At 45.0% G+C, this 27,653-nt stretch overlaps 1 protein-coding gene across 1 annotated transcript in view; it reads right to left on the reverse strand.

The window, feature by feature from the left end:
* LOC116549482 (coiled-coil domain-containing protein 162-like) overlaps nt 1–27,653 on the reverse strand; it is a 74,483-nt gene that overhangs the window by 8,815 nt on the left and 38,015 nt on the right. Inside the window, 5 exon segments of the mRNA XM_032275077.1 lie at nt 1,508–1,628; nt 6,152–6,174; nt 6,177–6,360; nt 9,209–9,361; nt 11,620–11,784. Of these exon segments, the coding sequence (XP_032130968.1) occupies nt 1,508–1,628; nt 6,152–6,174; nt 6,177–6,360; nt 9,209–9,361; nt 11,620–11,763 (625 nt within the window). The 5' untranslated portion in view covers nt 11,764–11,784.

Raw genomic sequence — 27,653 nt, forward strand, 5'->3', positions numbered from 1 at the left:
AGGATGCATTAACGCAGGAAGGGATTAGAAAGATCCTTGGCTAGGCTGCAGGCAGAGGGGAAAGGGAAAGAAGAAAAAAATCCCCTGGCACATGGAGAAGGCAGTGTAAGGTACAGAACTGCGTAGGGTCAGGGTGAAAGTAGGACCCTTGGGTGCTCTTGATGCTCTTTGTGTTGGGGCTGGGGCAGCAGTAACAAACAGTGGCTGGGGCAGAGGACACCAGCTCCCAATGTCAGGTCTGGGCAGCAACCCAAAGGCAGGAAGAAGGGCCCTGTGAACCTTACTGCCAAGCCCAGCTCTGTTCTTAGTAAACCCAAAGTAACTTGATCTGTGACTTTGTGCTTCTGAAAGGCTGTGTTCTCTTAGCTCATTCATGCTGGAAAGTAGCCAAAAGGAAACTCAGATAAAGGGTTAAACACATGTATGCAAGTATAGTAACCAACACTTACACAATTACTAAGTGCCAGACGGGTTATTCATTTACTCTCAGAGCAAGCCTTTGAGGTGAGTATTCCCATTTTAAAGAGAGGTTAATTAACCTGTCTAAGGTCATGCGGTTAGCCAGGGCCTGAATTCTGACTATTTTACTCCAAAGCCCACATACTCAACTACTAGACTATGTGCAGAACAGGAAAGAAGAGACATGGCCAGTCATAACAATAGGCCAATCATGGTTTAGTGATATTTGGTGATATTTCTGATAGATCTAAAAGAGAACTTAGAATGTATTTAGTCCTCATCTTAAAAAGGAGGAAGCTGGTTTAGAGACATCCTGAGATCTGGCCTCAGCTCCATGCTGCCTGTTGACTGCACTGCTCAAGGAGCTATGTTGATTGTTATTTTCAAAGACACCCCAAACCCCCAGCACCCAAGAATCATAATGTACTTTATGAATGACTCTGAGAAATAGGGTCATTGGTATCCCAAAGCATTAAGATGTCTCAAAATCCAATGAACTGGTCCAGGACCAGTTGTTGTTTTCTGAGACAGTCTTGCTCTGTTGCCAGGCTGGAGTGCAGTGGCACAATTTCGGCTCACTGCAACCTCTGTCTCCTGGGTTCAAGTGAATCAAGTGATTCTCCTGCCTCAGCCTCCTGAGTAGCTGGAATTACAGGCATGCACCACCACACGCAGGTTATTTTTGCATTTATAGTAAAAATGGGGTTTTATCATGTTGGCCAGGATGGTCTCAATCTCCTGAACTTGTGATCCACCCACCTCAGCCTCCCAAAGTGCTGGGATTACAGGCATGAGCCACCACGCCTGTCTGAGACCAATTTTTTATGACTGAAACCATTTAGTATTGGATGTCAGTACTGCAGGGTACTAAAGTAGGACGTTTTGACTGTAAATCAGAATTAAGGTTTATTCATTCATGTGTCATTCAACAAACACTGTGGAAAACCCACTCAATAACTATACAGTGTTATTTGAGTCCCTGAGACCCTCTTCAATTCAGACCCGAGAGACTGGGAGGGTTTTCTAGCCAGAACAGGGGGTAACTTACCGCCTGGTGAGCCCATGGGGACAGCTGACTGCTGGGCATCATGAAGCTGACTCTGCAGCTCCTCTACACGCTGGAGAGCATCCAGCTTCATGCTGCGCTCCTTGGCAAGCTGGGCTCTCATCTGAGGGGAAAATGAGAAGCAGAGATGGTTTGTGCTCACTTTCATTTCCTCAGTTCACAGGGGGTTCCTGGGGAGAATGAGGGTTCCAGGTTACTCTGAAGAAAGAATCAGCTCTTCAAGTACTGGTTAGGCTAAACTCAGCCTCCTGAGAATCAAGAGCTTCAGGAAGACGAAGAGCTTAACCAAAATGGAACAAAGGCAGTCCGTGGAATCCCTTATAACTTATAATAGCTAGGAGCTTATTCGCAAGGTTATATCTTTCATGTTTATTTCATCAGATGGGTAGAGGAAGAGGGGAGTGAGGGCCCAGGGCACACAAGACCTTGGAGGCCCAGTCATGGCATCTACATTGAGGACCTGTCAGAGCCTCTGGACAGTTTCAAGCGGAGGAAAGACTTGATCTCTCTCCTAGATCTCTGCTCTCAGCTCAGCATCTGCTGGGAATGCCCTGCCCACCTCCAGAAGCAATCTTTGTATTTCCTTGTGTGGCCCTCCCTGTGCACAGCCAGCCCACACTCCCCAGCCAGACAGGGCCCGAGTCCAAAGTGTATCTCATCTGCACAGATCACAGGTGGTTTTGCTTTTTCCATTTATCATCTCCTCATTGCTTTTACTTGTAGAAAAGTAATACATACTATAGTTCGAAGAGGACCTCCCAAATTTCATGTCCACCTGGAACCTCAGAATGTGACCTTATCTGGAAATGGGGTCTTTGCAGATGGACTTGTTAGGATAAGGTTATACTGGGTTTAAAGTGAGCCCTGAATCTACTGATTGTTCTCCTTAGAAGAAGATAGGATAAGGATACAGACACTCAGAGGAGCACAGAGGAAGAAGGCTCTGTGGTGACAGAGGCAGGATTGGAGTGAGGTAACTACAAGCCAAGGAATGCCAGAGACCAAAATGTGACTCAGAAGAGACATGGAACAGATTCTTCCTCAAAGCCTCTGAAAGGAGCCAGCTTGCTAGCACATCCGTTACAGACTTCTGGCCTCCTGAGCTGTGAAGCAATATGTTTATTCTATTAAGCCACCCAGTTTGTGGTAATTTATTAAGGCAACCCTAGGAAATGAATACACGTGCTAATCTCAAGCATTCAGACACGTGTGTTGTACATCCCACTCCACCTATACAGACCCAGCCAGAAGGCCCCCACATAGGCTTGCCCTAAACGTTAAAGTGGGCTCTTCCTTATGTCCAGGGTCTCCCAAGCACAGTTTAAATTTCAGATTACCAGAGCTCCAGAGTTAGGAAAACATCCTAATATAAACTAGGTCCAAAGTCCTTCTCCAGACTAGAGATTTGTGTAGGATCCTCACTCCCTGTGAGCAGGCACCAAGAAAACATGTCAAAATTTCCTGAGCCAGGCCGGCACTAGGAAACTTGAGAAATACCAACAAGGAAGCACGCTTCCTCAGGACCTCCTTGTCACTCACCCCCACGTCCCAGAGGCCGATGCAGTGACTTGCCCAAGGCCACACAGCCAGGATTCGAGTCCAGGTCTATTTACCTGTTTCCAAGGCTGTCTACCTTCACATTCCCAGCAAAAATATAAACGGCCAATATTTACTGAGAGCTATGTACTACACCATGGTTTTGCCGTTGTTTAAGAGAAGGTCTCATTCTGTCATCCAGGCTGGAGTGCAGTGGCCCAATCTTGGCTCCCTACAACCAGGTTCAAGTGATCCTCCCACCTCAGCCCTCCAAGAAGCTGGGATCACTGACACACACCACCACCCCTGGCTAATTTTTGTATTTTTTTGTAGAAACTGGGTTTTGCCATGTTGCCCAAGGAATCCTCCCACTTCGGCCTCCCAAAATGCTGGGATTACAGGAGTGAGCCACCGCATCTGGCCTGTTTATTTTTGTTAATTTTTTTTTTAATTAAAAAAATTTTTTTAGAGACAGGGTCTTACTCTTTCAAGTACAGTGGCATAATCTTAGTTCACTGCAGCCTTGAACTCCTGGGCTCAGGGGATCCTCCTGCCTTAGCCTCCCAAGTATCTGGGACTACAGGCACACACTACCATGCCTGTTTTAGGCACAGTTTTAAGGGCTTCATTTGAATTACCTAATTTCTTAATTTAATCATCCCCCAAATCCAATGAAGTGAATACATTATTTCCATTGTACTGATGAAGAAACCAAGGCACAGAAGGACCACAGACTTTGCCTGAAGCCACGTAGCTAGAGGGCTGGGGGAATGGGCCACTTAGTTCCCCTCTAGGGCCTGTGCTCTAAATCAGTGGTCCCCAACCTTTTTGGCACCAGGTACCAGTTTCATAGAAGACAATTTTTCCACGGGGGTGGGGGTTAACGGTTTCAGGATGAAGCTGTTCTACCTCAGATCATCAGGTATTAGCTAGATTCTCATATGGAGCGGGCAACCTAGATCCCTCACAAGTGCAGTTCAAAGGAGGGTTTGTGCTCCTATGAGAATCTAATGGCTGCTCTGACAGGAGGCAGAGCTCAGGCAGTTATGCTCAGTCACTGGCTGCTCATCTTCTGCTGTGAGGCCCAGTTTCTAACAGGCTACGGACCCCTACCTGTCCATAGCCTGGGGGTTGGGGACCCCTGCTCTAAGTGACCTCAACCAGGTGCAGGCAACATGCTAGGACACTGAGGCTCTCTGAGGTCAGACAGTGAATATCTGCCGATGGAGTCAGAGGCTGAAGATGGATTAAAGAAGCCTCTTCTGGCTGGAAGGGGTGGCGGGGTTGGGGTGGGGAGGCGAATGGGTCTTGCTGGCTGAGGATTGCTGTTCAGGGTAGGTAGGTGCAGGGACACTTGAGCCGTCAGGAGAGCCGGAGGGGTATCCTACAAAGGGTCTATGGCTTTTACATACATATGGTAAAGTGCACATTTGTTGAGAGAAACCTCAAAATATTTGTTTTGACCACCTCTAGAATCTCTGCCATGAAACAAATAACTAGAGAAAACTTTGAAGAAACTGATCTACAAACTTCCCTATTTTTTGGTGGCTTTTAGAAAAGCATAATTTATGGGACAAATCGGGATGCCAAATTTTTCTTATAGGTTCAGTCACACTTTTGTTTACTTCTCAGGCAATAAATATGAAATTCTAATTTTCTTTTATTCTAAAGCTACTCATTTTCTCTCTCCATTTCTATACAAATATTTTCTTTAGCTTTTCCTTGATTCAATTTTTAATCTGTTTTGTCATTTATTTGTGTAGACAGAATTCTCCTTATTGAACTCTTCCTTGAGCATTTAAAACACTTGACCAGGGCTGGGCACAGTGGCTCACACCCGTAATCCCAGCACTTTGGGAGGCCGAGGCAGGCAGATACCTGAGGTCAGGAGTTTGAGACCAGCCTGACCAACATGGTGAAATCCCATCTCTACTAAAAATACAAAAATTAGCTGGGTGTCAGGGTATGTGCTTGTAGTCCCAGCTATTCAGGAGGCTGTGGCAGGAGAATTGCTTATACCTGGGAGGTGGAGGTTGCAGTGAGCTGAGATCATGCCACTGCACTCTAGCCTGGGTGACAGAGTAAGACTCTGTCTCAAAAAAAGAAAAAAAAAACCCACTTGACCAATAATTTGCCTTTCAATTTCCATCTCCTTCTATCTCTGGTAAATGAATTAAGTGATTTGCCCATTCAGTGGATATGTGTGAGGTGCCTGCTTTGGAAGTTACTATTTCTTTTCCCTTTTTATTGAATTACATTGTTTTCTGCTTTGTTGAAATTTGTATTAATCCATATCTACATTCTAGTATTCCCTTCTATTTCTTTGTTGTTGGATATATTTAACAAAATACATTGGATCTGCAAACCACTTTTGCCTTTCATTTTTGTCTCTGCAGTTCCTGAAACACTTGAATAAAATATTCCTGTAATAGCCTCCATTAACACCTGCTGCTGGCTTGGCGTGGTGGCTCAAGCCTGTAATTCCAGAACTTTGGGAGGCCGAGGCAGGTGGATCACGAGGTCAGGAGTTCAAGACCAGCCTGGCCAAGATAGTGAAGCCCTGTCTCTACTAAAATAGGAAAAAATTAGCCGGGCGTGGTGGCAGCTACTTGGGAGGTTGAGGCAGAAAACTGTTAACCTGGGAGGCGGCGGTTGCAGTGAGCTGAAATTGCGCCACTGCACTCCAGCCTGGGCAACAGAGCGAGACTCCACCTCAAAAAACAAACAAAAAGACAAAACAAAACAAAAAAAAATGCTTGCTGCTTTTCCAGGTCACTTCTTGGAATTTTCTAATAGATTCCTAGTTCAAAGATGAGAGTTGGGTAGAAACAGGTTTTTCCAGTAGGTTACAGTGGTGCTGATATTCCGAGCCCTGAGGCAGTCAAGCCATCACTGCCTGCCCAGCAATCCCCACAGTGTGGGGAGAGACGCTCCCATTCTCCTGTGCTGCCTAGAAGTGACAGAGGTTGAAAAACACTGCTGTAGAGGACAGCAGACAGGCACGGGCATGCAGGGAGAATGCAGCGGCCCTCGCAGGGGCACCAGCTGCACTCTAGGGGTACACTCCCTTTTAATGGGGGTGAAGCTTACCTGGTGGCGGTCTCTCTCCATGTTTTCTGCTGCAGTTGGCCCAGCTTAGAAGCCTTCTCAGCCTCTTCACTAAGGAGCTGCAGTTCCTGTTCCTTTTGCCCCACATCTTCCAAGAGCTGCTCCATGCTGGATGTTTTCATGAAATCCAGCTCCTGCTGGGTGAGAGCTTTCTGGGTCACTCTATGTTTTAACTCCTTCAGCAGTTGAGCCTGTGGCAGGAAAAGACCAAAGGAAAGGAGGCGGCAGGGAGCCTTTTTTCCCCAGCAGAAGGCGGGAGAGGTTGGACAACATTAATAACCATCCCCTCTTCTGGGCTCAGGGACACAACTACATGGTGTATTCCTGGGATCTAGGAAATACGGCCCAATGACTGTCCTGTGCTAGCAAGAGCACCAGGGTCTAGCCTAGCGTGGCACTTACACTGTGCGCCCTGCAGTGACAGTCAGAGGGAAGCAGAACAGACATCAAATGCCAGGCATGTGATCACACCACTGTTCATCAGCGCCAGGGCAAATCATTTGATCTTTTAATACCCAGACTTGGTGATATGTATGCTAGCTTACTAACCAGATGATGGTGTCTAGCACAAACAACACTTACACTGTCATGGAGCCTTTGTCAGGAGGTAGCCGTGGAAGTGTTTAACCAAGGAGACGGGGCCATGCCATACACACAATGAGCAAGGAAAGGAGGTTCTGATTTAGGCTCTGTTTTCACTTTCAAAAATCTGAGGAAGTCAGATTCTAGAAGGTTAAAGAAGGATAAGTGTAGAAATGATTTAGTTCTGTTCCAAAGTTTTTCTAATAAGTATTATCCTAAGTACTAGATGGTCAACCCTTAATTATGATATTAATAATTATTATTCATATTGGTAGGATAACTTTACAGTTTACCCTGTTCTTTACATAATTAACTCATCTGATGCAGAATCATAGAGGAATTAGGGTCCAAGATGAACAAATTAAATTTCATGCTTTAAATATGCCTAGCTTTCCCAGGCTGTTACTTAAACTCAGCTGTTCTCACTCCAAACCTAGAGTCTCCCTGCTTCATTCATGCCCAGAGGGCTGGCAGTTAGGAATTGCTTAGGCTTAGGATGGCTTTATTTTGGTGCCAGCCCCTGTCATGCAGCAGTAACTTCTGAAAGTGAGACACAGTGTGGATCACTGGGAAAGGACGGAGTCTTTCGTGGGAGATAATACTGCAGGCTGGACCACACTCTGCTTGCCAAGGGTCGTCAACGGGAAGCATGCTTGCCCCATGAAAACCTGTGTTCAAGGCAGAGGCCTAGATTACAGGATCCCAGAACGGCCTCTAGCAAAAAGATCCTCAGAGAAACAGGGACACACACACACACACACACAGGCATGCACGTGATAATGATCTTGTTTATGAGTACTGTTTTCTCATCTTAAGCAAATATGAGTAGGAACAAAAGCCTTTTGGCCACTGCCCTTGGTTTTTGGGCTGGAGAAGAAGGGGAGAAGAAGCCCAGGTCCAGGCTCCTTTTCCTGGCTGTGCCATCTGCTTGGTTTCACACTGTGGTGCTCCGGTGACTGCTCCTGGCAGCCACAGCACCATGTCTGGTGGCCACGTTCAGCTTTGCAGAGTGAACTGCAAAGGGAGAGAGGAAGAGGCTCTGAGTCTGGGGTACACGGCTGTCCTACTGCTTCCATATCCTTGTGCTGTGGGCCTGCACCCTGGCCAGGTCCTGGCTTTCAATAAACTCCTGTAAACATCCCAAATACAATAAGACAGGAAATAGGTTTCCTTTCCAGATTTTTAGTTTCACAAGCAGTATCTAAATTACTTCCCCATCCATCCTTCTTTCAAACTTCTGGTAGAAGGGAGCTCCTGCTAGTCACTGCTTTCATGATATTATTTTATTTAATTAATTTATTTATTTAGAGATGGAATCTTGCTCTGTCAACTCAGCCTCGAGTGCAGTGGTGCAATCTCAGCTCACTGCAACCTCTCAAGCAATTTTCCTACCTCAGTCTCCTGAGGAGCTGAGACTACAAGTGCCTGCCACCACGCCCGACTATTCTTTTTTGTATTTTTACTAGAGATTTGATTTCATCATGTTGGCCAGGCTGGTCTCAAACTCCTGACCTCAGGTGATCTGCCCACCTTGGCCTCCCAAAGTGCTAGAATTACAGCTGTGAGCCACTGTACCTGGCCTGTTTCCATGCTTTTAATTCAGAAGAGGGTGATATATCAGAGTAAACACTTTCAGAAACAGGATGTGAAAATTTCCAAATAGCTATCAGTATGTGCTTTGGATTTAATTTGCCTTAAAACACATTTCTTGCTTATTATTTTGTAACTTCATTTTCCTCAGATAATCATGTATGAAACCCAAAGATATGCAGTATTTTGACAAAGCAGCCTCAAGCCTTTGGTGAAGCCTTTCATCCATCTTTTCACTTCCTTCCCTTATGCTGAATTCTCTGATCTGTTCTTTCTTGCCCCGTTTGCTTCTGCCCCATTTCTGTTTCTCCCGAGGTTCTGACATAGCCTGTTCCCAGGAAAAAATCACCAACTGTCAGATCATTCAGGATAGTTGGCCCTGACACCAGTGCCACCCATGGCTGCAGTGACACCATGGCAGCTGCAGCCATGGAGGCCTGGGGCCAGCCACCCTGGGGACTGTCTGGGCCTCCCCCACCAGAGCGCACCTTCTCTGACCTGCTCAGCTGGGCCTGGAAGCGCCCCTGCTGCACAGCCAGCCTCCAGCGGCCCAGGCTCCTCACTTTGCACACCAGGGTGGCCAGGCTGCAGTTGTCCCGCTCCAAGGCCCACAGCTGTTCCTGCTAAAGAAGGCTCATTTTCAGAAAAGGCTGCCCCCAGCATTTTCCTGGGAAGGGCATGAACCCTAACATCAGAAACATGCCTTCTAGAAGATGACAAAATCGTGCAGTACATCCCTTTGCCCCTTTAAAATGCCTGATGCAATGCATTGTCGGGGAAAGCAGGCTGGAATGCTAACGGGGTGAATGGTGGGGTTAGATGCTGGGATGAAACACTGATATCCCATTGCTAAATGAGATCACATACTTTGGCTGGATTTTCTTTCATTCCTTCATCAGGGCTGGCAGAGCCCCATTTTTTCTTTAGGTCCTTCATATTGTCAGTCCCTTCTGTTCTCACTTCACCGATGAGCTCACACACTTTCTGGATCAAATTAAGCTGGTTCTCATCCAGCTTCTCCTGCAAATTGCAGACTCAAGTCAAGGAAGTAAAGTGGATTTGGGTAGTGTGAAGGGCAGTTGAAGAAAAGCCATTTTGCCTTCTACAACTTTTGTGAGTAATTTCACATGAAGATATCACCTACTCAGACAATTATTCTGACATGTACTATAAGGAAGTCACGCTAGTGGCCCATCGAGTGCTGTCTTTTATCCTCAGGGCTTCATTATCCGGGTGCCTGCACATCTTACATTGCGCCTTCCTTGTCAACATCAAGGCAAGCTGAGCCAGGAGGACAGTGGGTCACAGGTAGAAAGCCTGCTGGCCACACTGCCCCTGGTAAGAGTTACTTGGGAAGCTGAACCAAAGATTTTTGCTGCTAGGTTGACTCACAGCAGAATCTGACCAGACAAGACACTATGGATGAGCCACTCTCGAGGAGCCTTGTTAAATATAGATAAAGTGGAGGAGGGAATCAGGCTGGCTGCCTTCCTATTTGGGATCTAACAGAAACCTCATTAGGAAATTTTCTGTTCTGAATGGCTTATGGCTAATGGCTTGTGAGGAAACAGCTTGATCGATGGTAAGTACAGCTGAAGACCCAGTGCTATGGACTGAATCGTGTCTCCCCAGATTCACATGTTGAAGTCCTAACCCACAATGTGACAGTATCTAGAGATAGGATCTTTAGGAGCTAATTAAGATTAAAATGAGGAAATAAAGCTGGTGCCCGATTGCAATAATACTGGGGCCTTTAAGAAGACAGAGAGAGACCGACCTTTGCTTTTCTCCCTCTCTGCCATGTGAGGACACAGTGAGAAGGTAGCCACCTGCAAGCCAGGAAGCATGCCTTCAGCCAGAAGCAGACCGCGCTGGCACCCTGATTTCAGACTGCTGGCTTCCAGAACTGTGAGAAATCAGCTTTTTATTGTTTAAGTTGTATAGCCTGTCATATTTCGTTATGGCAGCCTGAGCAGACTAACACAGTGTCTTTGGGGCGAGAGGTAGGGGTAGGAGTGAGCTCTCACTTCTAAACCACTTCCCTGGAGAGGAAGGCAGGAGGAGGGTACCCAGCTGGATGCCACAGAAGGAAGCCTGGCTCTGACCACACAGTAGAAGCTTTAGCACCTTCATGGGACACTGGAATATAATAGGGATTCCCTACTGTAGGAGGCTTGGTGGAACTACTTCAGCCTGGGAAACATAAAGAATCTACTTTTTAACTGGGAATCTGGCAGAAGCTAAAAGGAACTTAAGACATTTCTCAACAATCTCACACCTGAAAGATTGCTTAGCAAATTCCAGCCTTCACTGTCTGCTCATCCCTCTCCTACAGCACCAAACCCAATACATTTTGGTTTTGATCCCTTAATATGTGTTAGCATTTACACTGCAAGTAAGAAGAAATTCACGCTGGAATGACCAGGCCAAGGTGAACACCAGGAGAAGCTCCTGTTAACCTGATAACCCTAGAGGCCACTCCGCAATCCCTGGGAAGAGACCCAAGGACCTAAATGGGGCTGGTTTTGGGGTACATCCAATAGCAGGGAAAGGGACAGGGTTGGGGGAGGCTGTGGACTTGCGGGTGGTAGGTGGTACTGAAATTCACAGAGATGGGTCAGCTGGACCAGTTTCCCTGATGGCCCATTTTAGGTGTGGGGCATCTATCTTATGGCTGTGTAAACATCAGATGAAAGCGACTGGCTTCCACAGTGCTGCGGGCGCATGTGCACCCATCACTTCTCTTCTGCAATGGGTCTTTGCTGACACTGAATGTGAGAGTAAGGCTAGTAGGCATTTTGAGGGTTGGAAAAAAATTCCAGAAGCTGACACAAATTCTGAATGTGCCCAGGGAGTTCTCCAGAGGCACCTGCTGCTACCTACATAAGGTCTGGCCTGGCTCAGGCACTAATCTCTGGAAAGTCATACTAATAGATAAAACGGTGGTAGAACTTGGGGAGGTGGGGCATTTGGAGCAGCAGAACACCCTCTCCTCCCAGAAGCAATCAGACAGTGACAATGGCAACTGTCAATAGCGGGTGAAAAATAGACTTCTATATTATCCTAAAATTCAGTGTCTATCATGGTTAATGACAACCTATTGTTGACTCTCTTTCTGCAGGGAAAGCTTAGAGTTAGAAAATTCTTGGGCCTAAGAATTTCTTGCTACCACAAAGCCCATTATTCTGTCATTGATCCCTGGGTGTGCAGCCACCATGGGAATCAGTTACACTCAGCTCCCCAATGGGTGGCCCGGAGGTTTGACACAGGACACTCACTTTTGTGTAAACAGGTCTCAACAAAGCTTGGACCAATGCTTCATATTCTTCTTGGATGTCTTTTCTAATCTGCTTCTTGAGATTCAGATTCACCTCTTCCAAGTCTGTGAGTTGGGCTTTCAGAGCAGTGATTTCCATGATCATATCATGAGTGAGCTCTGCAGCCTAGAAGCAGAGAAAATGTGCGTGTCTGTGTGTGAGAAAAACAATTCAGATTGTTTGTTTCCTGAAACAAATTCAGGAATTTCAAACCACTACTATAAGACAGCTTCTTATAGATCAGTATTGAATTTCACTTTTATTTTAAACCTAATGAGAGTGAACATTCTGCTACATAAATGCGGGCAGAAGAATTTAAGGGTAATTCAAAAGTCCCAGAACAGTGCCAGACACATAGCGTGCTCAATAAATGGTTGGTGAATAAGTAACCACAGAAAAGCCACTACGTAAGCCCTTTTCAGCTGGAGAAAAAGACTTCTACTGTCTTGGCCTCCGTATCCAAACTGGCCTTCCCTTGACACCTCAGCCCAAACAACCCTTTTCTTTTTTGGAATGCACTTTAACTGGCATCAAAAGAAAACGAGCAACCACAAAACTCCTCAAAGTAACAACAAAAACAGAACAAAACAAAACAAGTACAAAATAACAGACGTGACCAAAAAACTCAAGAAAAAAAAAATGCCCCGTAAGGAGGGTTGCTTACCAAAAGTAAAAGCACACTCCGTGGTTTTTCTTCAGTGGACCTTCATTGAGAGGACCTCTACAGGTGACGCAAGCAAATGACACTAAGGCATCCCATTGCTGGCTAACCGTGAGAGTGTGGGTGTGAGAAATGGAGACAGGACCCTTTTTCATAGGAAATGACCTACCTGGCCAGCACTGTCTTCAGGTGGACCCTGGCCTGTTTGTGTAGCATCTAATTCCTGAGCAGGAGAAAGCAGTACACAACCAAACTCAAACATTCAGTCTTCCAACCATGGCTCAGGTCAGTACAACACATTCCAAACTCCTCCTATGTGTGTTAATGGAACCCCATTTTGAGAACCTTAGGCTGTGCCTGGAGCCAAGACTGTGTGTTGTCCCCCGGACTTTGATGCCTAACACAGCCTCAAAAGACAACATCGACTTCCAGGTATCCACATTGATGCTGAAAATTGAGTAATGGGGATAGGCCCAAATGGTGGTGGCTGCAAGGCACATTATTTGACATTGTAATGCTTCATTTGGTGTTTTGGCTAGTCTTTTAGACTTTTGAACTTTTTAAACTATAAAGTAAAATCACATTAAACCTCTGATGCAAACTACCTTCACAATAGCGTGTAACCCAGGCAAGAGTGCGACTCTCCGTCCCACCAGTGGGCTCGTATTTTAAGGAAGTCTCATCAGTAAGACTGACTCATGACATGCATCCTGAAGAGAAAGTTCACTCACGGATCCTGGCCTCCTTCCCAGACCAGGAACAGCACATGGTGGGTGCCTTGTGTTTGCCAAGGGTGGAAAGGTCAGCCCCTTTGTTGCTCACCTTTTGTATTCCCCACTGGATACCTCCAAAGCACATACGCTAGTGTGCAACTGAGAATACCAGAGCCCAAGAGAATGAGCCAATTAGAAAAGAAATTTGAGGGTACAGTTCACCCTCAATTCTGGCATAGGAACCGCTATATGCACATTAACCCCCTCGGTTTTACTTTTCTGAGTGCCTCCTGGCTTCCCTGCCCACGCCCATTCTGTACTGTAGTTCTCGTCTCTCGGGGAACCTACTTGCTGTTTCTGACTGAGCCTCTGCCTAGCATGACACAACACATGCTCATAGCACATGGAGTAGGTCTCAAAGTTGCTGCGTTCTCTTGCCATCACATCACAACCCAGGGAAAGGAGGCAGGCCTCAAGGTGATCTCTCCTGAAAGTGATCTGAAAAGAAAGGCGTTCGTCACAGCCACGCCAGCAGGGCAGCCTCCTCATGCCAGGGCCCGGGGCGTCACTGCCTTGGCTCACAGGCTCACTTTTGTTTCTCCTCCACATCTGAGCATGGGCTCGAGCCTTGCCAGCCTCTCTTTCAGGTCAGCTTTGAACATTTGTAGGGACACAGGGACAGTGGAGGCCCACATAGCATGTGTTGAAACATTGAAAGGTTATAAATCAAACTAACAAAGTATCAGAATGAAATGTTTAATTCTCCAACCTTAAAAAATAGACCTGAAAAATGACCTAGAAAGCCAGATTTGAATTTATTATTCCTGGACTATAGTTTTTTTTTTTAAGACAGGGTCTTGCTCTATTGCCCAGGCTGGAGTTCAGTGGTGCAATCTTGGCTCACTGCAGCTTTTGCATCCCAGGTTCAAGCAATTCTCCCACCTCAGCCTTCCAAGTAGCTGGGATTACAGGAGCACACCACCATGCCTGGCTAATTTTTGTATTTTTAGTAGAGTCGGGGTTTCATCATGTTTGCCAGGCTGGTCTCAAACTCCTGACCTCAGATGATCCACCGCCTTGGCCTTCCAAAGTGCTGGGATTATAGGGGTGAGCCACTACTCTCAGTTCTATGCTGAAGTGTGGTGACCTGGGGAGAGCTGGTCCCCAACCTATAGTTTACAGTGTGACCCCTTTCTCTTCCCAGCTCTAGCCTTATATCATGCTGGGAGGTCTTCACATGCCTGTGAGCAGACATCCTAGCTCACATGTCCAAACTGCATCCACACTCCCACAGTTGCCCCTTGGTCACTTCCAGGCCAGGAGTGTGCACACTAGTGATGAGGTCCTCTCTCACTCTGAGGAAGGTGATCAGGGAAGAGGCCCATTCAGACCATGGACTCAGGGAATTCCAGGTCCCAGGTACTTAGAGCATGGTCTAAAATGAAGGCCAGGACTCTAAGAAGACATGTCCCTATGGCCCAGGGGATTTCTTACTTTGTGGGGAAGGTCATGGCTGGAGAAAGGCCAGAAAGGGGCCCTCTGGGGGGATCTGGCAGGACCATCTCTTGGTCTGGTCCAGGGCCCACACAGATCATTCTCTAGGCAATTCCACTCACTCCCTTTCTCCAGGAGATTGGGCATGCTTTTTGAAGAGGTGACAATTAGGGAACAGCCTATCCTTCCAAGGCAGGCTTAGATTTAGGTCCTAGAGAGAAATGGGAGCCAATATATGGAAGGCAGGACAGACATAGCCAACTAGGACCTGCATATCTATGCAAGTGTGTTTGTCCCTCTGTGCATCGATGAGTGTGTCTATGTGTGTGCCTCTTGTCTGCGGATGGGGAATGAGAAGGTTTATGGGGTCAAGTCTAAGACTCAGCCTAAACTGTAATGTGAGTTTTATCTGTGACACTTCTGGGGTAAGGCTGGCTTCCGCTCCCTGGCCATGTGCCATCGAAGCCAGCCTGTCCTTTGAGCCTGGGGGATCCCCCTGGCTCTGATTTGCTTGTTCTGGAAGGCCCAGGGCACTGTCCTATCATTGTAACCCCAATGCCCCACTAACTTCCAGAGAAAGCCTACCATGGGCTTGGCCAAGGTAAGCTATTGAGACAAACTAGCAGAGATGGCAAATAGCAGTTAAGACCAGCCCTGATGGAGGATTGAGGTCAGTGGCTCACTCACCACGGCTGGGGAGGGGAGACAGGATGGTATTTTGGAGGCAAGCTGGCAGTATCTATGACAAGATTGTACATGTTTGTGACTTTTGACCCCATAGCTCCTCTTCTAGGAACTTAGGAAATAAAAGTTGTCCACAAAAATAAATGTAAACAGATAGTCTCTATATGTTTTCCAAAAGAAAAGAAAAATGGAAACAACCTGAAGTGCCTCACAATAGAAACGAGTTGAATCCATCTGGCTCATAGATGTGATGAAATATTGAACAGCCACCATAAATGGACATATGTTTATTGACGAGGAAAGATGTTTATAACATATTGCCAAGTGGGGGAAAAAACATGCTATATAAAAGGTCATGCAGAATAATCTTATTTTATTAAAAAAAAGTGTATTAGTTTGTTTTCATGCTGCTGATAAAGAGATACCTGAGACTGGACAATTTACAAAAGAAAGGGGTTTATGGACTTACAGTTCCACGTGGCTAGGGAGGCCTCACAATCATGGCAAAGGCAAGGAGGAGCAAGTTACATCTTACATGGATGGCAGCAGGTAAAGAGAGACCTTGTGTAGGGAAACTCCCGTTTTTAAAACAATCAGATTTCATGAGACTCATTCACTATCATGAGAACAGTGCAGGAAATACCCTATAATTCAATCACCTCCCATAACACGTGGGAATCGTGGGAGTTACAATTCAAGATGAGATTTGGATGGGGATACAACCAAACCATATCAAAGTACATAAGTAGAAAAAGGTTACAAATCAACTTTGGAAGAAAATATGTCAAAATAATAATAGTGGAGGCCAGGCACTGTGGCTCACATCTGTAATCCCAGCACTTTGGGACACCAAAGAGGGATTACTTGAGGCCAAGAGTTTGAGATCAGCCTGGGCAACATAGTGAGACCATCTCTTAAAAAAAATAATAATAATAATAGTGGTTATCAATAAATACTAAGATTATGAGTATATTTTCTAAAACACAAGTATATTTTCTACTACAATGTAATAAAATGTATATACTATATAATTAAAATAACTAGCAAATATATGTAAAAATAAAATGCATATAGTAATCTAAAGGTAGTTGAGCTTTTTAAAAGTCATCAACTATATCAGCTTGGCAGGATATGATGAAGATACGTGCAGTGGAGCAGCAGATGGAAACTTCTGCTCACACTAGATTTAATGAACAGTGGACAGGCAATGAGGGCCAGGAACTGTGTCTCCCACTCACACTCTAGGGCCCTCCTCAAGGGGCTGCATTAGTGGGTGGGGTGAGGGCAGGATGACCTGCCCCTGTTACCCTTCTTGCCCCATTCAGTCTCTGGAGAGTGAACACCAGGACAGCCATGGTTTAGTTGCTGATACACGGCAAAAGGAACTCAAGATTCTACCCCTGGACCTTGACCTACTGGTGAAACGGCAAGGCTGCATGGGCTTGGTCATGACAAAGGAAGCACTTCCTGGTTTGACTGTAATGAAAGCCTGGAACCATGAGAAGTCACAAGACCTGACTGGAGGTCAGCAAAGTGTGGCTAGTGACTTCCTCTGAGCCCAGTGCTCAGAGCCAGCCACAGCAACTCAGCCTCTATCTGTCCTGGGCATCAGTGCCCAGACATAAGTGTGCCAACCAGGCCTCCAACAGCTATTATACAGGGCAAACCCTTCTCACAGTAATGCCACCAAAGCCTCTGCAGACACAGGGTCCCAAACCCACAGAAACGCACCAGTGGGCCATGGTGGCCCTCTGCCATGCCCTCTGAGCCAACATGATGTTTTACCCAGCCAGCAGGAGGAGTCTTTGATGAGTCTGTGTAACACCAAAGAGGTGGGAAAGGTAGGACTCTCCTTGAGCATCTCCAGAGGCCAGAGAAGTTCCATTGTTTCCTTTTCTCAGGGCTCTGCTGAGGCCTCGAGAGGTTGAGCTGAAAGAGCAGCTCAAGGGGAGAGAGGCTGGAAGCAGGGAAAGGGGGAAGGGTGCAGGCAGAGCACCTGCAGGGGACATGGGACAGGGAGCATGTCTGAGGAGGGGCAGACAGGAAGCTGTGAGTGGCCCCTGATGGAGGGGTACAGGGAGGCTCTCAGGCACACTGTGCACTCGGCCTTCTAGAAGCAGCATAAGGAGCAGCCTGGGTGGCTTCTGTGGGCTCAGCCTTCCTTGGACTCTTGGGGAAATTTATTTCCTAAAAGCTGCTCTACAACCTGCCCCTGCCTCCCTGGTCACTGTAAATGTCAGCTGTGCTTGTGTCAAAATGCATTGTGAGTGGGTGCCATTGGCCAGCTTCTTCTCCAGTACCCTGGCTGGCATAAGAGTTGCAGAGTAGGCCTGGTGCAGTGGCTCATGCCTGTAATCCCAGCACTTAGAGAGGCCGAGGTGGGTGGCTCACAAGGTCAGAAGTTCATGACCAGCCTGACCAACTTGGTGAAACTCTGTCTTTAATAAATATACAAAAATTAGCTGGGTGTTGTGGTGCCCACCAGTAATCCCAGCTAGTAAGGAGGCTGAGGCAGGAGAATTGCTTGAACCTAGGAGGCGGAGGTTGCAGTGAGCTCAGATTGTACCACTGCACTCCAGCCTGGGCGACAGAGTGAGAATCCATCTCAACAACAACAACAACATCAGAGGATTGCTGGCAAGATGGCCAAATAGGAACAACTCCAGCATGCAGCTCTGGCTCAGATACTGCACTTTTTCTATGGTCTTCACAACCCACAGACCAGGAAATTCCCCCTGGTGCCTATAACATCAGCGCTCAGGGTTTCCAGCACAAAACTGGGCGGCTGTATGGGAGGATACCGAGCTAGCTGCAGCAGTGTTTGTTTTTTTTTTTCTTTCATACCCCAGTGGCACCTGGAATGCCAGTGAGACAGAACTGCTCACTCCCCTGAAAAAGGAGGCTGAAGCCAGGGAGCCAAGTGATCCGACTCAGTGGCCCCCACCCCCACAAAGACAGGCAAGCTAAGATCCACTGGCTTGAAATGTTTGCAGCCAGCACGGCAATATGAGCTCAACCTGGGACATTCGAGCTTGCTGGGGGAGGGGTGTCCACCATTGCTGAAGCTCCAGTAGGCGGTTTTAACCTCACCTCTGTAAACAAAGTCGCTGGGAAGTTTACACAGTGACTGGGTGGAGCCCACAGTAGCTCAGCAAGGCCTCTGCAGGCAGACTGTGTTACTAGACTCCCTCCTCACTGGGCAGGGCATCTCTGAAAAAAGGCAGTGGCCTATTAGGGACTTATAAATAAAGCCCCCACCTTCCTGGGACAGAGCACTTGGGAAAAGGAGCACCTGTGGGTTCAGCTTCAGCAGACTTAAACGTCCCTGCCTGGCAGCTCTAAACAGAGCAGTGGCTCTCCCAGCACAGTGTTTGAATTCTGATAAGGGACAGACAGCCTCCTCAAGTGGCTCCCTGATCCCTGTGTATCCTGACTGGGAGACACCTCCCAGTAGAGGCTGACAGACACCTCATACAGGAGATTTGTGGCTGGCATCTGGTGGGTACCCTTCTGGAACAAAGCTACCAGAGGAAGGAACAGGCAGCAATCTTTGCTGTTCTGCAGCCCCTGCTGGTGATTCCTAGGCAAGCAGGGTCTGGAGTGGATCTCTAGCAAACTCCAGCAGACCTGCAGCAGAGGGGCCTGACTGTTAGAAGAAAAACTAACAAACAGAAAGAAACAGCTTCAACATCAATTGAAAGGACATCCACTCAGAGACCCCATCCAAAGGTCATAAACTTCAAAGACCAAAGATAGATACATCCACAAAGATGGGAAGAAACCAGTGCAAAAAGGCTGAAAATTCCAAAAACTAGAATGCCTCTTCTCCCCCAAGGGATCACAACTCTTCACCAACAAGGGAACAAAACTGGATGGAAAATGAGTTTGACAAATTGACAGAGTAGGCATCAGAAGGTGGGTTATAACAAACTTCTCCAAGCTAAACATGCATGTTTTAACCCAATGCAAGGAAACTAAAAACCTTGAAAAAAGGTTAGATGAAATGCTAATGAGAATAACCAGCATGGAGAAGAATATAAATGACCTGATGGAGCTGAAAAACACAGCATGAGAACTTACTGAAGCATACACAAGTTTCAATAGCCAAATCAATCAAGTAGAAAAAAGGATATCAGAGATTGAAGATCAACTCAATGAAATAAAGCAAGAAGGCAATATTAGAGAAAAAAGAGTGAAAAGAAATGAACAAAGCCTCCAAGAAATAGGAGATTATGTGAAAAGACCAAATCTATGTTTGATCAGTGTACCTGAAAGTGACAAGGAGAATGAAACCACATTGGAGAACACTCTTCAGGATATTATCCAGGAAAACTTGCCCAACCTAGCAAGGCAGGCCAACATTAAAATCCAGGAAATACAGAGAACACAACAAAATACTTCTCGAAAGAGCAACCCCAAGACACATAATTGTCAGATTCATCCGGGTTGAAAATGAAGGAAAAACTGCTAAGGGCAGCCAGAGAGAAAGATCAGGTTACTCACAAAGGGAAGCACATCAGACTCACAGCAGATCTCTCGGCAGAAACCCTACAAGCCAGAAGAGAGTGGGGGCCAACATTTAACATTCTTAAAAAAATTTTCAACTGAGAATTTCATATCCAGCCAAACTAAGCTTTATAAGCTAAGGAGAAATAAAATGCTTTATGGACAAGCAACTGCTGAGAGATTTCATCACCACCAGGCCTGCCTTACAAGAGCTCCTGAAGGGAGCGCTAAACATGGAAAGGAAAAACTGGTACCAGCCACTGCAAAAACATACCAAACTGTAAAGACTATCAATACTATGAAGAAACTGCATCAACTAATGGACAAAACAATCAGCTAGCATCATAATGGCAGAATCAAATTCACACTTAACAATGTTAACCTTAAAGTAAATGGGCTAACTGCCCCAATTAAAATGGGCTAAATGCCACAGACTGGCAAATTGGATAGAGTCAAGACTCATTGGTGTGCTATATTCAGAAGACCCATCTCATGTGCAAAGACACACATAAGATCAAAACAGAGGCATGGAAGAAGATTTACCAAGCAAATAGCAAAAAAAAGCAGAGGTTGCAATCCTAGTCTCTGATAAAACAGACTTTAAAGCAACAAAGATCAAAAGAGACAAAGAAGAGCACTACATAATGGTAAAGGGATCAATGCAACAAGAAAAGATAACTGTCCTAAATATATATGCACCTGATATAGAAGAGGGATCCAAGATGGTCGATTAGGAGCAGCTGTGGATTGCAGCTCCCAGCAGGAGCGCAGAGGGTGAGTGGATGCCACATTTCCAGACGGAGGAGCACCATGGGTTACCAGAATATTTTGGCCGGTGCGGCAGGTCTCCACTCAAAAAACTCACATGGGTCTGGGTGCCATTTCAGCTGGTGACTGGAGCACATGGGAGACAGAGTCGCCTGTTCAACTGATAAAAAGGGGACTGAAACAGGGAGCCAGGCCAGGAGATTCCTGGGCGAAAAAGCACCACAAGTCCCCAGCATGGCTGTTTCAGCCGGCACAGTGGGTCTCCACATGGGAAATCCCACAGATCCAGGAGCTGTTTCAACAGGCAACAGGAAAGCCTGGGAGACAGAGCTGCCTGTTAAACTGAAAAAAGGGGGACTGAAACAGCGAGCCAGGCCCAGAGATTTCTGGGCGAAAAAGTACCACGAGTCTCCAGTGCCCAGCACAGTGGGTCTCTGCACAAAATCTCACACAAATCCAGGCACCTTTTCAACTGACGACTGGAACGCCTGGGAGACAGTCACCTGTTCAACTGAAAAAAAGGGGACTGAAATAGGGAGCCAGGCCAGGAGATTCCTGGGTGAAAAAGCACCACAAGTCTCCAGTGCAGCTGTTTCAGCCAGTGCAGTAGGTCTCCACATGGGAAATCACACAGATCCAGGTGCCGTTTCAACTGATGACTGGAATGCCTGGGAGACAAAGTCACCCGTTCAACTGAAAAAAAAAAAAAAAAAAAAAAAAAAAAAAAAAAAAAAAAAAAAAAAAGAAAAGAAAACAGGTCTGAGGTAGGGAGCCAGGTAATCAGGCTCGGCTGGTCCCACCCCCCAAAAAACCAGCAATCTGAAATGCTCTGGATTGAGAGTTTCATAGCAAGCACAGCTGAACCCAGGATGGTCCAGCTCTGTGGGGGAGGGGTATCTACCATTGCCAAGGTGACCCACCACTGCTGAGGTGGCCCACCACTGCCGAGGTGGTCCGCCATTACAGAGAGAGTCTGCCACTACAGAGGCAGGCTGCCACTGCCAAGGCAGTTCTAACTATACCTCTATAAACAGGACTGCAGGGAAGTTCACACTGCAGCTGGGCAGAGCCCACAGCAGCTCAGCAACACCTCTGCTGGCAGACTGTGACTAGGCTGCCTCCTCGCTTGGCAGGGCAGCCCTGAAAAAAGGCAGCAGTATGACAGAAAATTATAAATAAAGCCCTATCTTCCCGGAACAGAGAACCTGGGGGGAAAAAAAGGTGGTTATGAGTTCTGCTGCAGCAGACTGAAACATACCTGCCCAGCAGCTCTGAACGGAACAACGGAGCTCATAGCTCAACACTTGATCTCAAATAAAGGACAGACTGTCTCTTCATGCAGCTCCCTGATCCCCTTATATCCAAAGAGTCACCACATAAAGGAGAGCTCAGACTGACATCTGGCAGGTATCCTTCTGGGACAAAGATAGCAGAAGAAGAAACTGGCAGCAACCCTTACTGTTCTGTAGCCACTGCAGGTGATCCCCAGGCAAGCAGGGTCTGGAGTGGACTTCCAGCAGACCTACAGCAGAGGGGCCTGACTGTTAGAAGGAAAACTAAGAAACAGAGAGAAATAACTTCATCATCAACAAACTGGAGGTCTACTCAGAGACCCCATCTGAAAGTCACCAACTACAAAGACCACAGGTAAATAAATCCACAAAGATGGGAAGAAACCAGTGCAAAAAGGAACAAAACACCCAAAACCAGAACGCCTCTCCTCCTCCAAGGGATCACAACTCCTCACCAGCAAGGGAACAAGACTGGATGGAGAATGAGTCATGAATTGACAGAAACAGGCTTCAGAAGGTGAGTAATAAGAAACTTCTCTGAGCTAAAAGAACATGTTCTAACCCAATGCAAAGAAAGTAAGAACCTTGAAAAAAGGTTTGACGAAATGCTAACTAGAATAAACAGCTTAGAGAGGAATACAAATGAATAGATGCAGCTGAAAAACACAACACGAGAACTTCGCAAAGCATACACAAGTTTTCAATAGCTGAATCGACCAAACAGAAGAAAGGATATCAGAGGTCAAAGCTCAACTCAATGAAATAAAACGAGAAGGCAACATTAGAGAAAAAAGAGTAAAAAGAAACACAACCTCCAAGAAATATGGGATTATGTGAAAAGACCTAATCTACGTTTGATAGGTGTACCTGAATGTGATGGAGAGAATGAATCTAAGCTGGAAAATACTCTTCAGGATATTAACCAGGAGAACTTCCCCAACCTAGAAAGGCAGGCCAGTATTCAAGTCCAGGAAATACAGAGAACACCACAAAGATATTCCTCAAGAAGAGCAACCTCAAGGCACATAATCATCAGATTCACAGGGTTGAAATGAAGGAGAAAAAAAGGGCAGCCAGAGAGAAAGGTCAGGTTACCCACGAAGGCAAACCCCTCAGACTCACAGTGGATCTCTCAGCAGAAACCCTACAAGCCAGAAGAGAGTGGGGGCCAATATTCAACATCCTTAAAAAAAAGAAATTTCAACCTAGGATTTCATATCCAGCCAAACTAAGTTTCATAAGCAAAGGAGAAATAAAATCCTTTACAAACAAGCAATTACTCAGAGACTTCATCACCACCAGGCCTGCTTTACAAGAGCTCCTGAAAGAAGCACTAAACATAGAAAGGAACAACCAGTACCAGCCACTCCAAAAACATACCAAATGGTAAAGAGCATTGACACAATGAAGAAACTGCATCAACTAATGGGCAAAACAGCCAGCTAGCATCAAAATGGCAGGATCAAATTCACATATGACAATATTGATGTAAATGGGCTAAATGTAAATGGGCTAAATGCCCCAATCAAAAGACACAGACTGGCAAATTGGATAAAAAGTCAAAACCCATCAGTGTGCTGTATCCAGGAAACCCATGTCACATGCAAGGATACACATAGGCTCAAAATAAAGGGATGGAGGAAGATTTACCAAGCAAATGGAGAGCAAAAAAAAGCAGGAGTTGCAATCCTAGTCTCTGATAAAATAGACTTTAAAGCAACAAAGATCAAAAGAGACAAAGAGGGACATTACATAATGGTAAAAGGATCAATGCAACAAGAAGAGCTAACGATCCTAAATATATACGCACCCAATACAGGAGCACCCAGATACATAAGGCAAGTTCTTAATGACTTACAAAGAGACTTAGACTCCCACACAATAATAGTGGGAGACTTTAACACTCCACTGTCAATATTAGACAGATCAACAAGACAGAAAATAAACAAGGATATCCAGGACTTGAACTCATACCAGAACCAAGCAAACCTAATAGACATTTATAGGACTCTCCACCCCAAATCCACAGAATGTACATTCTTCTCAGCACCACATCACACCTACTCTAAAACTGACCACATAATTGGAAGAAAATCAGTCCTCAGCAAATGCAAAAAACGGAAATCATAACTGTCTCTAAGACCACAGTGCAATCAAGTTATAACTCAGAATGCAGACACTAACTCAGAACCGCACAACTTCGTGGAAACTGAACAACTGGCTCTTGAATGTTGACTGGATAAACAATGAAATGAAGGCAGAAATAAAGATGTTCTTTGAAACCAACAATAATGAAGACACAACATAACAGAATCTCTGGGACACATTTAAAGCAGTGTCTAGAGGAAAATATATAGCAATAAATGACCATATGAGAAGCAAGGAAAGACCTAAAATCGACACCCTATTGTCAAAATTGAAAGAGCTAGAGAAGCAAGATCAAAAAAACTCAAAACCTAGCAGAAGACAAGAAATAACAAAGATCAGAACTGAAGGAGATAGAGACACAAAAAACCTTTCAAAAAAAAAAATCAATAAATCCAGGAGCTGGTTTTTTGAAAAGATCAACAAAATAGACCACTAGCCAGATTAATAAAAAAGAAAAGAGAGAATAATCAAATAGATGCAATAAAAAACAATAAAGAGGATATCACCACAGATTCCACAGAAATACAAACTACCATCAGAGGTTACTATAAACAACTCTATGCACATAAACTAGTAAACCTGGAAGAAATGGATAAATTCCTGGACACTTGTATCCTCCCAAGCCTAAACCAGGAAGTAGTCAAAACCCTGAATAGACCAATAACAAGGGCTGAAGTTGAGGAAACAATTAATAGCCTACCAACCAAAAAAGCCCAGGTCCAGATGGGTTCACAGCCAAATTTTAATAGACATACAAAGAGGAGCTGGTACCACTCCTTCTGAAACTATTCCAAACAAACCAAAAAGAGGGAATCCTCCCCAAATCATTTTATGAGGCCAACATCATCCTGATACCAAAACCTGGCAGAGACTCAATAAGAAAAGAAAGCTTCAGTCCAATATCCATGATGAACATAGAGGCAAAAATCTTCAATAAAATACTGGCAAGCCGATTGCAACAGCGCATCAAAAAGCTTATCCACCATGATCAAGTAGGATTCATCCCAGGGATGCAAGGCTGGTTCAACATATGCAAGTCTATAAACATAATCCACCACATAAACAGAACCAAAGACAAAAACCACATGATTATCTCAAATGATGCAGAGAAGGCCTTTGACAAAATTCAGCAGCCTTTTATCCTGAAAACTCTCAGTAAACTAGGTATTGACGGAACATATCTCAAAATAATAAAAGCTGTTTGTGATAAACCGAAAGCCAATATCATACTGAATGGGCAAAAACTGGAAGCATTCCCTTTGAAATCTAGCACTAGACAAAGATGCCCTCTCTCACCACTCCTATTCAATATAGTATTGGTAGTTCTAGCCAGAGCAATCAGACAAGAAAAAGAAATAAAGGGTATTCAATTAGGAAAGGAGGAAGTCAAAGTGTCTCTATTTGCAGACGGCATGATTGAATATTTAGAAGACCCCATTGTCTCAGCCCAAAATCTCCTGAAATTGATAAGCAACTTCAGCAAAGTCTCAGGATACAAAATCAATGTGCAGAAATCACAAGGATTCCTATGCACCAATAAGACTTAAAGAGAGCCAAATCAAGAATGAACTGCCATTCACAATTGCTACAAAGAGAATAAAATACCTAGGAATACAACTAGCAAAGAATGTCAAGGACCTCTTCAAGGAGAACTACAAACCACTGCTCAACAAAATAAGAGAGGACACAAACAGATGGAGAAACAGTCCATGCTCATGGTTAGGAAGAATCAACATTGTGAAAATGGTCATACTGCCCAAAGTAATTTATAGATTCATTGCTATCCCCATCAAGCTACCAATGACCTTCATCACAGAATTGGAAAAAAACACCTTAAACTTCGTATGCAACCAAAATAGAGCCTGCATAACCAAGTCAATTATAAGCAAAAAGAACAAAGCTGGAGGCATCACACTACCTGACTTGAAACTATACTACAAGTCTACAGTAATCAAAACAGCATGGTACTGGTACCAAAACAGAGATATAGACCAATGGAACAGAACAGAGGCCTCAGAATAATGGCACATATCTACAGCTATCTGATCTTTGACAAACCTGACAAAAACAAACAATGGGGAAAATATTCCCTGTTTAATACATGGTTTTGGAAAAACTGGCTAGCCATGTGCAGAAAGCAGAAACTGGACCCCTTCCTGACACCTTACACTAAAATTAACTCCAGATGGATTAAAGACTTAAACATAAGACCTAACACCATAAACACCCTAGAAGAAAATCTAGGCAAAACCATTCAGGTCATAGGCATAGGTAAGGATTTCATGACCAAAACACCAAAAGTATTGGCAACAAAAGCCAAAATAGACAAATGGGACCTAATCAAACTCCACAGCTTCTGCACAGCAAAAGAAACAGTCATTAGAGTGAATCGGCAACCAACATAATCTACAAAGAACTAAAACAGATTTACAAGAAAAAAAACAATCCCATTCAAAAGTGGGCAAAGGAAATGAACAGACACTTTACAAAAGAAGACATACATGAGGCCGACAATCATGAAAAAATGCTCATCATTACTGGTCATTAGATAAATGCAAATCAAAACTACATTGAGATACCATCTCACACCAGTTAGAATGGTGATCATTAAAAAATCTGGAGACAACAGATGCTGGAGGGGATGTGGAGAAATAGGAACAGTTTTACGCTGTCAGTGGGAGCGTAAATTAGTTCAACCATTGTGGAAGACAGTCTGGCGATTCCTCAAGGACCTAGAAATAGAAATTCCATTTGACCCAGCAATCCCATTACTGGGTATATATCCAAAGGATTATAAATCATTCTACTATAAGGACACGTGCACACAAATGTTCATTGCAGCACTGTTTACAATAGCAAAGACTTGGAACCAACTCAAATGCCCATTGATGATAGACTGCACAGGGAAAATGTGGCACATATACACCATGGAATACTATGCAGCCATAAAAAACGATGAGTTCATGTCCTTTGTAGGGACATGGATGAACCTGGAAACCATCATACTCAGGAAACTGACACAAGAACAGAAATTCAAACACCGCATGTTCTCACTCATAGACGGATGTTGAACAATGAGAACACATGGACACAGGGAGGGGAGCATCACACATTGGGGTCTGTGGAGGGGGGAACTAGGGGAGGGACAGCAAGGGGTGGAGAGCTGGGGAGGCATAACATGGGGAGAAATGCCAGATATAGGTGATGGAGAGGAAGGCAGCAAACCACAGTGCCATTTATGTACTTATGCAACATTCTTGCATGTTCTTCACATGTACCCCCAAACCTAAGATGCAATAAAAAATATATATATTAAAAAATATATATATGCACCTAATACAGGAGAAGTAAGATTCATAAAGCAAGTTCTTAAAGACCTACAAAGAGACTTAGACTCCCACACAGTAATAGTGTAAGATTTTAACACCCTGCTGTCAATATTAGATACATCAACAAGACAGAAAATTAACAAGGCTATCTAGGACTTGAACTCAGCTCTGGACCAAGCAGACCTAATAGACATTTACAGAACTCTCCATCCAAAGTCCACAGAATATACATTCTTCTCAGCATCATGTCACACTTTAAAATTGATCATATAATTGGAAGTGAAACACTCCTCAGCATATGCAAAAGAATGGAAATCATAACAAACAGTTTCTCAGACCACACTGCAATCAAATTAGAACTCAGGATTAAGAAACTCACTCAAAACCACACAACTACATG

This window comes from Sapajus apella, unplaced genomic scaffold (assembly GCF_009761245.1).
Source record: "Sapajus apella isolate SASKATOON/1434 unplaced genomic scaffold, GSC_monkey_1.0 scaffold6, whole genome shotgun sequence".
Lineage (NCBI taxonomy): Eukaryota > Metazoa > Chordata > Mammalia > Primates > Cebidae > Sapajus > Sapajus apella.